The 12,385-nt window shown below is 50.7% G+C and overlaps 1 protein-coding gene across 1 annotated transcript; it reads left to right on the top strand.

Moving 5' to 3' along the window:
* The first annotated feature begins 258 nt into the window (after positions 1-258).
* On the top strand, positions 259-5,955 carry LOC103594722 (uncharacterized protein ENSP00000372125). The gene is made up of 2 exons (XM_008577979.1): positions 259-809; positions 5,661-5,955. The coding sequence occupies exons 1-2, from the start codon at positions 259-261 to the stop codon at positions 5,953-5,955; spliced, it is 846 nt and encodes a 281-aa protein (XP_008576201.1).
* The last annotated feature ends 6,430 nt before the right edge of the window (positions 5,956-12,385 follow it).

Genomic DNA, 12,385 nt, shown 5'->3' with positions numbered 1-12,385 from the left:
AATCAAAGCCAGAATATGGTCAATGGCAAGAAAATGAAAGAGGAGATGCATGGGAATTATACAGAGAGGCCATTACCTCTGATGGGCAGGACAGGAACGGAGTGTCTTGCTGAGAATCCTGGGCTGGAGGCAGAGATGCAGAAGAGAGAATCCTGAAGTTCCTTAGTGCCACAGGAAGGACAGCAGAATGGCTCAGCCCACCTTCTGGGCCTCTGCCCACACAACCATCCCCAGGACCCCTTTTGTCTCTCTCCCTAGATGGTCCACGCCAGTGAGTTCCTCCCGACCTACCAAACGTGGGCTCAGCGTGAGTTCCTCCTGCCCAGTCAGTCCTGGGAGTTGCCTGGCTTCACCCGGCAAGCCTACCACCGGCTGGCCCTGAAGCTGCCACCCTGTACAGAAGTGAAGTCCAAGATGCGCCACCGGCTGATCCACCCTTGGAAGGATGCAGGCCAGCACACCTGGGGCTTTCACACGTGGCTCGATGTGGGGCGTTTGCCTGCCACCTTCCCCACCCGGCCCGACCAGCCCTACGATAGCAATGTCTGGCGCTGGCTGACCAACACCAATGCCCACAGTTGCTGCCCAGCAGAGCCGCCCATACCCCCGCCCTCCTGGATGGGGCAAAACAGCTTCCTGAACTTCATCCACTGCAGTCCCATCTTCTTGGACGTGAACAGGAAGAACCAGGTGATCTTCAGAACAGCGAAGCAGCTGGAGGAGATGCAGAAGCTCAAGCTGAGGAGTGAGGTGCGGGCACCTCCCCTGGACGCCCACGGCAACATCCTGCCCCCAGCCAACGTCAGGAAGTAAGATGAGCCCCTTCCTCAGGGAGCCCACCCAGCCTGCCTGCCTCAGGTGACCCCTCCCTCTCTCCCTGCCGTCTAATTGGGTACTCTAACCTTGTCACCTCTGGTCACCTAAAAAACCAAACTCTTTTCTGAGTGTAGCCAGAGGACAAAGTGGAGGCACTAATTATTTAACTAAAATGTGGGGGGTTTGGGGGGTTGCACCTAACTCCGCGAGGCCACGTGTGTGAAGTGTCCAATGCATGAGACAGACAGTGGGTACTGTAAGGACCTACTTATTACACCAATTACTAATGGCGAGGGCTGAAATGAAAGCTGGAGTCAGAAGGATTAAAGTCCAGACTGAGGGCTGGCCAGTTAGCCATGGTGCTGATAACACCAAGGTCCAGGGTTTGGATCCCCACACCGGCCAGCTGCCAAAAGAAAAAAAAAATCCAGACTGCATCACTGTGGCGTTACTCTGGCATGTCGCTTAGTTTCTGCAGACTCAGTTCCATCATTGATAATGTGGGGATCACAACTACCTACCTCAATGGGTGAGGATAAAATGGGTTAGTGAATATTTCAAAGAACTGAACAAAAACTAGGTGTTTTTAACCAAAATTCAGAAGAGGAAGGGATTGCTGTGAGCTGGAGTGTCCTCCTCCCCCAGGAAGGCTGCATGAGGAAATCAGGGTTAAGCTGGAAGTGTAGGAAGCCTGCAGAAGGTTACAAAGGAGGGGTGGAGCCTTCCCCGGCAGGGTCCAGTGGCCCGGGCAGAGGCAGGAATGTGAAGAGCTGTTGGAGAACTCGGCAGCTCCTCCCCTCCCTTGCCCATCGTGGGAACTCACAGATATTTCCAAACCATGTCCAGTCTAGGCACTGGGCAGAAGTAACAGGAAAGGCGGGGAGGGAAATAAGACAGAATGTCTTAAATTCCAACCCTAAGGGCATTAACCAAAGCACTGAAGGGCTTCAGAAGGGGCTGTAAAGATTTTTAATCTTTAATTTTAAACCAAAGGTTGGTGATTTCAAGAGATTAGTCAGGACTCGGCTTCTCCCTGCTGTGCTTGCCACACAGGTTGTCGGTTGCTAGTGCATGCTAACGCTGGACACGCAACCGGGACAAGACTCCAAGCACTGCTCAGAAAGATTCGCTGTCAAATGACCGTGCCAGATGCTGTTCTAATCACTTTAGCCGTGTTATTTAACGCCCCAGGACTCTATAGAAACTACTGTTAAGGGCCGGCCCGGCCCGTGGCTCACTTGGGAGAGCATGGTGCTGTTAACACCAAGGCCAAGGGTTCGGATCCCCTTACCAGTCATCTTTAAAAAAAAAGAAAAGTGGGCCGAGCCCGTGGCACACTCAGGAGAGTGCGGCGCTGGGAGCTCCTGCCGCGGGTTCGGATCCTATATAGGGATGGCCAGTGCGCTCACTGGCTGAGCGCAGTGCGGCCGGCCTCAAAAAAGGAATAAAAAAAAAAAAAAGAAAAGTGGGCCGAGCCCGTGGCACACTCAGGAGAGTGCGGCGCTGGGAGCTCCTGCCGCGGGTTCGGATCCTATATAGGGATGGCCAGTGCGCTCACTGGCTGAGCGCAGTGCGGCCGGTCTCAAAAAAGGACTAAAAAAAAAAAAAAAGAAAGAAAGAAACTACTGTTAACTCCATTTTACAGACAGTGCATCTGAGATGGAGAGGTCAAGTATTTTGGGCAAATTCACACAGCCGGTGATGGCAGAGCTGGGATTTGAACCCGGGGAGCTCAGATCCAGAGCTGCTTCCTAACCACTGTACTCCACTTCCCATCTTGTCTGAGGAATCAGACAAGTTCACATGTATTTCTAATATAATGTGATGTTCTACGTAAGCATAAGACACACGTAGCATCGGAAAAATGTAATTATCTATAAACAGTACTTAGCACAGTAAGCACTCAATAAGCGTGTTTGTGATGGCAGAGGAAGCACGGCCTCAGGAGTCCGACAGATCTAGGTCAGGATCTTCCTCATGTATCACAAACTTGCTAGACAACCTCAACTTTCTTAAGTTCTCTGAGCCTCACTTTTCTCAAGTATGTGTTGGAGATAGGCCTGGCACCTTGCAGGGTTGTTGGAGGACTAAGTGGTGCAGTGCTTGGCATGCAGAAGGGGCTCGATAAGTCGGATCATCCTTAGTACGGCACCTCCATGACAGAAGGATTCTCCTCTCGCTTGTTGACTGCTGCAAGCCCAGCCCCGGAGCCAGGACTGAAGGACCAAGTCTCAGACAAAGTTCTGCTGTTCACAGGGGAGGTGTATTTGAGCTGGACCTTGAAGGAGGTTCACCAGGTGGGAACAAGACAGACTGATGAGAGGAAAAGCCCCTCGAATCCCATTATTCCTCTTGAGCAGCTCTGAAAAGGGCTTTAAAGATTATTAGAAATGACTCGGATCAGTCGGCGAGCACTTCAGACGTGTAAGAGATATGAGCTTTATTTTTTTAATGTTTTAATTTTTATTCTTTTTATTTTTTTTATTTATTTTTTTTTTCCCAAACCACAGAGCAAATAGGTTGTCTCTTCTAACTATTCTTTTTTTTTTTTTTTTTTTTTTTTTTTTTTTTTTTTTTTTTTTTTTTTTTTTTTTAAAACAGACCGGGTACCAGCAACGGGATCGCAAGCCTCGGCGTTGCTCCCGCGCCTCGCTCAGCCAGTGAGCGGGAACCGGTCTGTATGTGGGATCCGAACCCTCGGACGGGAGCGCCACCGCGCTTCCCAAGCGGTGCACTATCCAGTGCGCCACCGGGCCGGCCCAATTTTTATTCCTTTTAAAGATGACCGGTAAGGGGATCTTAACCCTTGACTTGGTGTTGTCAGCACCACGCTCACCCAGTGAGCGAACCGGCCATCCCTATATAGGATCCGAACCCGTGGCCTTGGTGTTATCACCACACTCTGCCGAGTGAGCCACGGGCCAGCCCCGAGAGCATTTAAAATGCTCATGATCAATTCGGGGAAAATAGAACATTTACATACAAACCTAGCAGTTCCGAATGCTGGCAGCACACGAGAAAGACCTTGGGCTCTTTAAAATAATTCTGAGGTTTGAATCTCACCCTGGAGATTCTAACTTAAACGTGGGGCTTGGTGTTTTTAAAAGCTCCCCAAGGAGATTCTAACAAGCAGCCAGGCTGAGAACCTCTGAATAAACAAACGACGGCAACCCTGCTGGACCAGGTGCAAAGCATGTTGAACTGTAGAAAATCTGCCACCATTTAACCACGTTTTTTTGGTTTCTGTTTTTGTTTTTAAAGTCAATTTCCTACTGTAGTCCTACAGACCTATAGAAAAGAGGAAGTCATCCACCTGCACCAAGTTCAGTGTCTTCCCACCAACACTGCACTGCTGCATTAGAAGGATGGTTAGAATCTGGATAATGATATTATATGCAATGTCAAAAAAGATGGAAGTGAAACAGAGTAAGGCTAGGCCTGTGAACCAAACTGACTCCATTTTCCCTGCAGAGGACACTTTGTTACTTTTCCACTCCCCAGTCATGAGACCCCTCAGGGCACATGATCATCCCGTGGGCTTCCCTGACAAAACAGACTGAGAGAAGAGAGGAAACAGATATTTACTGAGTTGCAAAACCCCTCCCCAAGGCTTGTTTACTATAATTGTAAAAGTTACAGATTAACTTTAAGACCCCTTGGGAATTCCCACCTGTGCACAAAGCATCTAGGTGACTGCTTCAATGACTCGCCTGGGGTGACAATGATGAACACCACTGCCTACTGAGCATGCACCCATGATGCAACCAGGAAGAACAGAGCGGACCACCTCCAGTGACGCCGGCCTGCCACCCCTTAACTCCTTTCCCTATAAAAGTCCCTGAACAGCTCCCCTGGGGTAGGGGAGGGGGGCGCTAGCTTTACTGTCACTACCGCCTTATACATAAGTCTATTTCCTCTTTTAATAAAGCGTTGCTTCCTTTACTGTTGGGTACATTGTTCATTTCTATGACTTTGGAATCCAAAAGCCTAATTTAATCACTGGCAAAAATTGGAAAGCTTTGGGCACCAGAGAGGACTCCAGCTGCAAGAGGCAAGTGGCCACTGGGACTATTTTGCTCCCCCGTCTCTGCCCCTGGAGTCCCTGGCCTAAATTCTGACAAGGCAGTGCTTTATTCTCTTTACCTTTCTCTGCTTTTTCTGAGCCCTCTTCTGCTGTTTGGTTGGATTGTATCCCCTTCTGTATAGGTGCACCCTGGAGGGCTCCCAGCTATGCTTTGTTTCTGATTTTCTGAGCCCTCTTCTGTTTGGCTGGATTGTATCCCCTTCTGTATAGGTGCACCCTGGAGGGCTCCTGGCTATGCTTTCTCTGGTTTGAATCTAGTTGATACTTTTCTTCTTTATGCTGAAAACAGTGGGGAGAACTGCTTTTATCAGTTACTGTTAATGGAATAGGTTGGCCCCGCCGATTAGGACTAGGCTGAACTGGACCCCACTGCTCCTCTTTTCTCTTTGTTTGTTTGCTTGGTTAGACATTTAGTTGAGTACTGGTAATCTGAATAAACTTTTCAATCCTTGCATCAACTTTTGGACTTTCAGGTCATTTGTTTAATGCGAGAGGGCAAGCCGAGCCTGGCCTGTCGGTAACAGAAGGTTACCAGCTAAAGAACATTATTTCACCAGCCTAATGCCAAAGCACACACCTAGGGTGCAGGTCATTTGGCACAGATCGATATCCAGTTAGGAAGAGAGATGGAGGGGGATCCCTTGCAGCCGATCGCTAGCTAGCTTTGGAAGGCATCCTCGCCCCCTCCCTGCTCACGCTCTCCACACACCCGGATCTCCCCCTTGACCACTCTGTTCTCTTCACACCCCTGCCCCGACAGGTACCGGCACATTTCTGCTGGGGGAAGGTTTGAACCCCTTGGCCTCCAGCTCATGCCCAACACACTTCCCAATGATCTCGCCAGGAGCTGGCCCTGCCCAAACCCCAAGCCTCACTACCAGGAGAAGGTGCTAAAGCTGGCTCTGCTGCCCAGTGCGCCCCTGAGCCAGGACCTCGTGAGGGATTACCAAGCCCTCATAGTGGACCGAGTTGCCTTACCCCTCTGCCATCTCTCCAAGGCACGACTTGGCAAAACCTCAGCAAGGAACAGGAAGAGAAGACCTGGACCCATCTAGAAGAGCCTCCAGACGGCTACGGACCATTGTGGGCACCCCCAGGTTCCAGAGTTTTCAATAAATGCTCCTTCAGCAAGAAGCTCTTGGGGTGGCTCCTGCACCCTCCCAACCTCAAGCCACCTCTATACAGGCTCCTGGAGACTCTACTGAAACTCTAAATTGTTATATGTCTTCCTTGAAGGACTCTCATAGTGGGTGAGAGGACTGGGGTGGGGAGGGTGAGTAGAGCAGGGAGAACAAGGGGGGGTTCCAGTTCCTAGGGACAGAACAAGAGGCAGGGAGGAGGAAGGGGCACATGTGCGTGCGTGCGTGCGTGCGTGTGTGTGTGTGTGTTAGGTGGGGGAAGAGACTCTCAAAAATGTAATAATAAGAAGTTAACTCCACTCTCATAACTCATTTGGAATAAGACTGGGATTGGTCAGGATACAGGAAGCCTCTTAGGCAAAAAACAACCTCAATCCCACCCCCTCTCTGGATCATTTGATGTCTGGACAAATAGCAGACACAACTCTGCCTGGTTGCAGGTCCCCATGCACGGTTTGGGGGAGCAGAGGTCAGGTCAAGGCTGGCGTTTGGAGGATGAGAGAGTCGGGCCGGAGGAAAGCTGACCAGGCCACCGTAGGAGTAGATTCCAAGTAAAAGCCAGAGTGGTCAGCCCAGAGCCTACCTTAGGGCCTTGGGCCTGTGCTGCAGGTGACTCCAGACACCTCAGCTTTTGCTGTGGGAAAGTCAGAGACGAGGCCTAAAGTGGAGGCAGGCAGAGTGCAATGGTCAGGAAGGTGCTGGCCCTGGTGGGGTGGAGATAAGGGAAGGCCACGGGGAGGTGGCCAGAGGGGGAAGTTGCATGGTGGGGGCCCCACCTCACCTCCTCCTGCCCCCGATCACATTCCCAAGTTGGTGGTCTGCCCCAGCTGGGCTTCCTTGGCCCCTTGCTCACTGCCCTCTTTGTCTCCTGGGAATCAAGACACCACAGGATTCTAGCACTGGTTTAGCCACTAACTAGTCATGTGACCTTTAGGATTTTTTTTTTTTTTTTTTTTTTTTTTTTGGTGATTGGCCAGTATATTTGACCTTGGTGCTACAAGGCTACACTGTAACCAACTGAGCCAACCAACCCCGTGTGACCTTTAGAAAGTCACTGTTGCCCTCTGGCTTTCAGGTTCCTCATCTGCACAATGGGCGCCATTACCTTATAAATAAGTGGAATAAATAAAATAATTACAGTGGAACGCCTGCAAAGTGTCTGGCACATTATAGGTGCTCCATAAATTAAGCTATCAATCATTGTTTATGGAATTAAAAACATAGATGGAATACTATATGTCCATAAAAAGGAATGGGGTATCGATAGATGCTACGACATGCATGAAACTTCAAAACATCATGCCAAGTGGAAGAAGACATACCCAAAGTATGATTCCACTACAGGAGGTACCTAGACTAGGCAAATTCATAGAGACAGAAAGCAGAACAGAAGCTACCGGGGGCTGGGAAGAGGGGCTGGGAGCTATTGTTGGGGATGACGATGCAGTAGTTCTGGAAGTAGACGGTGGTGATGAGGGTGCGACACTGGGAATGTGCTTAATGCCACTGATTAGCACACTTACAAGTGGCAAAAATCGCAAACTTTATGATAATACATTTTACCACAATAAAAATGTTTGAAAAAAATAGAGTACTGAATCATACTATAGCATGGATGAACCTCGAAAACATTACGCGAAAGAAACCAGATACAAAAGGCCACATATTGTGCGACTGCGTTTATGTGAAATACCTAGAATAGGCAAATCCGCAGAGCTAGAAGGTAAATTGGTGGTTACCAGGTTCTGGAGGAGGGGGGAATTGAAACTATTTTGGGGGCCGGCTGGTTAGCTCAATTGGTTACAGCGCGGTGCTGATAACACTAAGGTCCAGGGTTCTATCTCTGTACTGGCCAGCTGCCAAAAATAATCTTTTTTTTTTTTTTCCTTTTTGTCTTTTTTCGTGACCGGCAACGGGATCGCAACCCATGGTGTCACGCCCACACCACGCTCAACCAGTGAGCAGACCGGTCTCTATATGGGATCCGAACCCTCGGCGGTAGCGCCGCCGCACTCCCAAGCGCCGCACTCTACCGAGTGCGCCACCGGGCCGGCCCAAAAATAATCTTAAAAATAAAAAAAAAAACTTTTAGGGGGCCGCCCGTGGCTCACTTGGGAGAGTGCGGTGCTGATAACACCAAGGCCACGGGTTTGGATCCCATATAGGGATGGCCGGTTCGCTCACTGGCTGAGCGTGGTGCTGACAACACCAAGACAAGGGTTAAGATCCCCTTACCGGTCATCTTTAAAAAGAATAAATAAATAAATAAACTTTTAAAGAAAATATTTTGGAACTATTTAGAGGTGGTGGTTGTACAACATTATGATTGAACTAAATGCCGCTGAATTGTATGCTTTTTTTTTTTTTTTTGGCTTTTTTCGTGTCCAGCAACGGATCGCAACCCTCAGTGTCGCGCCCGTACCGGACCGGGACCGGCAACGGGATCGCAAGCCTCGGTGTTGCGCCCGCGCCTCGCTCAGCCAGTGAGCGGGAACCGGTCCGTATGTGGGATCCGAACCCTCGACGGGAGCGCCGCTGCGCTCCCAAGCGGCGCACAGTAGCAGTACGCCACCGGGCCGGCCCTATTGTATGCTTTAAAATGGTAAATCTTATGTGAATTTCATCTAAATGAATTACAGTGCCTGGGACTTGTGTGGGGCGTCTGCCACGTTCCTTCCAGCTCCAAGTCTGCAATGCTGTTACACAGCCTTCTCCACGCTGCCTTTGCCCGTGGGGGAGGGGCGGGACCAAGGAGTGAAGGAAAATTTCCTGAGTACTCCAAGGCACTCCCAGGGCTCTGGGAATCGACACATTCTCCCCACTGGATTAGGACTGATGGTGGAAAGGAGGGCTCCTTCACACAGGACCCAGAAGTGTCAGAGCTGGGCAGGCCACTAGAAAACAAGTCTAACACCCTCGGTTTATATATTTATGGGCAAACCAGAGCTCCTTTGTGACCATAAAGCCAGGCAGTCCCTCCCCTCCTGGAGGGAGGACAGGAGCCCCCTACACGGGGCCTTTGTTGTCATCTTGCTTCTCAGGCAACTTGCCACCTCCACGATGAGAGGCCCTGGAGATACTCAGAGGGTTCACATGAAGATCTGGGGGATGGGAGGCGGGAGGCCACTGGGATTCTTGAGAGCAGGCTGCCTCCTCTCGGGTCTCAAGCCAGGGGAGAGCGGAGAGAGAGGGCTGAGCTTACCCGGACTCCTGCCTGGCAGACACAGACCACCCCAGAGGCTCCTCGCCTCAAGTCAGGGCCCCCCACCCCCTGCGCACTCTGCCCTCTGGAGCAGTTCTTCCCTGCTAGAAGAGGGACTAGAGCATTACTGGGGCCCTCTTGCCAACAGGCCAGCCAGAGATGCAGAAGAGAGAATCCCAAAGTTCCTGAGTGCCACAGGCCATGGAGGGGACAATAGCAACCATATGTCCTCCTGGGCCTGGGGACTCTAATATGGCAATCCCCAGCTCAGCCTGCCATCCAACTGGCTGGTACCATGAATACCCCCCCAACCTACACGCCATAAACTAGTGAATATGGAGTCCTTGAAAGCATTTGGGGCTGGGGGTATCCCCATAACCTGGGCCTACCTTGAAGATCTGTTCTTTCACTATAATTGGAGTGTAGATTGAGACAAAGCAGGAATGGAGGGGTGGATGGCCCTGCCCCCCGCAGACCCAGCACACCACCCCCAGAGCACCTGTGCCTGCTGAATGCCTCCAGCTTCACAGACAGTAGTCAACCCCAGCACAGGAAGCCATCAGAGCCCTTCTGGGCCGACACCTCCCCTCCCACCCCGACCGCTCCCCCAGCCCAGTGGTGGTCTCACGAGCCAGGTTGCTGAGGTGAGATCAGGTCCCCCAGTTGCTGGGGGCCTGAGGAACAGCTGGGGCCAGTGAGTACTGGAAGCTGTGAGGACTGGGAACCCCGGGAAGATCACGTGGGGCTGGCCAGGTTGCCAGCTGTGATCTTTCACCTGACTGCCGCCAGGGCTGTCCCATCTCATTGTCACACTGCAGAAGCCCCACAGCTGCTCCCTCAGCTGACAAATCAGAACAAGGTCCTCTCTGTGGGCTGCCTCCCACTCGACTCCTACCTCCCAGGATCCTCTGGCCAATGGTTTCTACCCATCGTGGACCCACCTGTGCCAAGCCCTCTGTCTTGGTGCCCCTTGTCCCCACTAAGCCCTCTCCTTACTTATGCAGACCACTGAGCCACCTGCATGTACTCTTGTCATCAAACAAGGTAAACGGTTGCTGCTGCCCACTTACCATCGTATTTGGTGGTTTCTGTGGCTATTAGAGTAGCCCACCCTTCGTTAGTCCTGAGCCAACGCCTTCTCTGCAGGCCCAGGACAGAGCCTCACAAATGCATACGTGCTTGTAGGTCATGTGGCTGCATCTTGCCCATTGTTCAAATTCCAAGGAGTTTTGATGTGTGGCCCCTTTAGGCCACTACGTTTCTCATTGGATGTTCATCCAACACTGACACTAGGTATCGTGATGTGGTTTCTAGACAAGTCAGTGACTTCTATACCCCGACGATCACTAGAAAGGGGAGGTCATGTCTAAGGGGGCCGAGAACAGGCCCAAAGCTTAGGCAAGGAGGAAGGAGGAAATGGAGGGGAATGGAAGCAGGAAAGAAAAAGGACAGAAGAGGGAGGGGGAGGAGTACTGGAGCCAGAGGAGAGACAAAGCTGGAGACTTTGCTGGAGCCCAGAGGTCCAGAATGTTTGGAAGGAGTTGGGCCATTCCACCTGATATTTTGAGGGCACTTGCAGGATCAAGATTGGGGCACACCACCCAAGGGACGAGAGAGACTGGTAAATAAGTCATGTGGGAGCAAGGGAAAGGGGAAGAGAAGGCAGGGGCGGGAGCGACTGCCTGTGGCACCTGCTGCACTCTGCTGAAGTAGCAGGGAGGGCTTCACAGGCTATTCCTGGGTGTGAAGGTTAATTCTAGGTGTCAACTTGGTTAGATGAAGGAATGCTGAGAAACCTGGTAAAGCGATCTTTTCAGGTGTGTCCATGAGGGTGTTTCCAGCAGAGATTAGTATGAGAGTCTGAGTGGCCTGGGTGGGAAAGACCCACCCTCAGTGTGGGTGGGAACCATCCAATCCGCTGGGGGTCCGGAGAGAACAAAGGACAGAGGAAAGAGGTGAAGCCCTCTCTCTCTCTTGCTTCCTCTCACCATGTGATCTGCTTGTACCCGCCGGCTCCCTGCCACTTTCCGCCATGAGTAGAAGCAGCGTGAGGCCCGTGCCAGATGCAGCTGTCCCAGAATCGTAAGCCAAGTAAACCTCTTTTCCTTATACATTACCCAGTCTCTGGTATTTCTGTTATAGCAACACAAACGGACTAAAACACTGGGTCTCCTCGTTAGAGTGGTTGGGATAATAACAGAATGTTTCCTCTCGTGTCCTCTGGAGTCCTGCTGAATAATTCATTCAACATACTTTGTGGAAGAAGAGACAGGAAGGAAGAAAGGGCCTGCCCTTATAAAGCTTGGGATATAGTGGGAAAATGGATGAGTGAGTAAACAATTATAAAATAGTGTGAGAAATAATGTAATAGATCCTTGATCCCGCTGTACTATGAGAGCACAGAGGAGCGGGACCTAAGTCAGCGTGTGTCTGTGCTTGTGTGCAGGTGCACACACACACGTGTGTGTACGTACAGTCGTCCCTCAGTATCCAGGAGGGATTGGTTCCAAAACAAACATCCCCCCACCCCTGTGGATACCAAAATCCACAGATGCTCCCATCTCGTATATAAAATGGCATGGTATTTGCATACAACTTACACACTCCTGCCACATACTTTAAATCATCTCTAGATTATCTATAATACCTAATACAATGTAAATGCTAGGTAAATAGTAGTTATAATGTACTTTTTTATTTGAATCATTTTTTATCGTATTATTTTATTTTATTTAAAAAAATACTTTCGGGGGCGGCCCGGTGGCGCCGCTTGGGAGTGCGGTGGCGCTCCCGCCGAGGGTTCAGATCCCACATACAGACTGGTTCCCGCTCACTGGCTGAGCGAGGTGTGGGAGCAACACCGAGGGTTGCGATCCCGTTGCCGGTCCCGGTCTGGTACGGGCGCGACACTGAGGGTTGCGATCCGTTGCCGGACACGAAAAAAGACAAAAAAAAAAAAAAAAAAAAAACTTTCGAGCCACAGTTGGTTGAATCCTCAGATGCAAAACCTGCAGGTATGGAAGAGCCCTGACTGCACACGATTCCCAAGAAACAGCAAACGTCTTCTCAGCACTTACTGTGGGGCAGGTACCACTTGAGAGATTTACATGAATCAACCCATGTAATTCTCACAACACTATGAAG

Source organism: Galeopterus variegatus, unplaced genomic scaffold, assembly GCF_000696425.1.
Source record: "Galeopterus variegatus unplaced genomic scaffold, G_variegatus-3.0.2 Scaffold70, whole genome shotgun sequence".
Taxonomy (NCBI): domain Eukaryota; kingdom Metazoa; phylum Chordata; class Mammalia; order Dermoptera; family Cynocephalidae; genus Galeopterus; species Galeopterus variegatus.
This window is presented reverse-complemented; position numbering and strand designations above follow the sequence as displayed.

Coding starts and splice junctions, on each gene's coding strand:
- LOC103594722 (XM_008577979.1), top strand. CDS start 259: ATGGTCCACGCCAGTGAGTTCCTCCCGACCTACCAAACGTGGGCTCAG. Junction 810..5,660: donor CCCCCAGCCAACGTCAGGAA/GTAAGATGAGCC, acceptor CTGCCCCGACAG/GTACCGGCACATTTCTGCTG.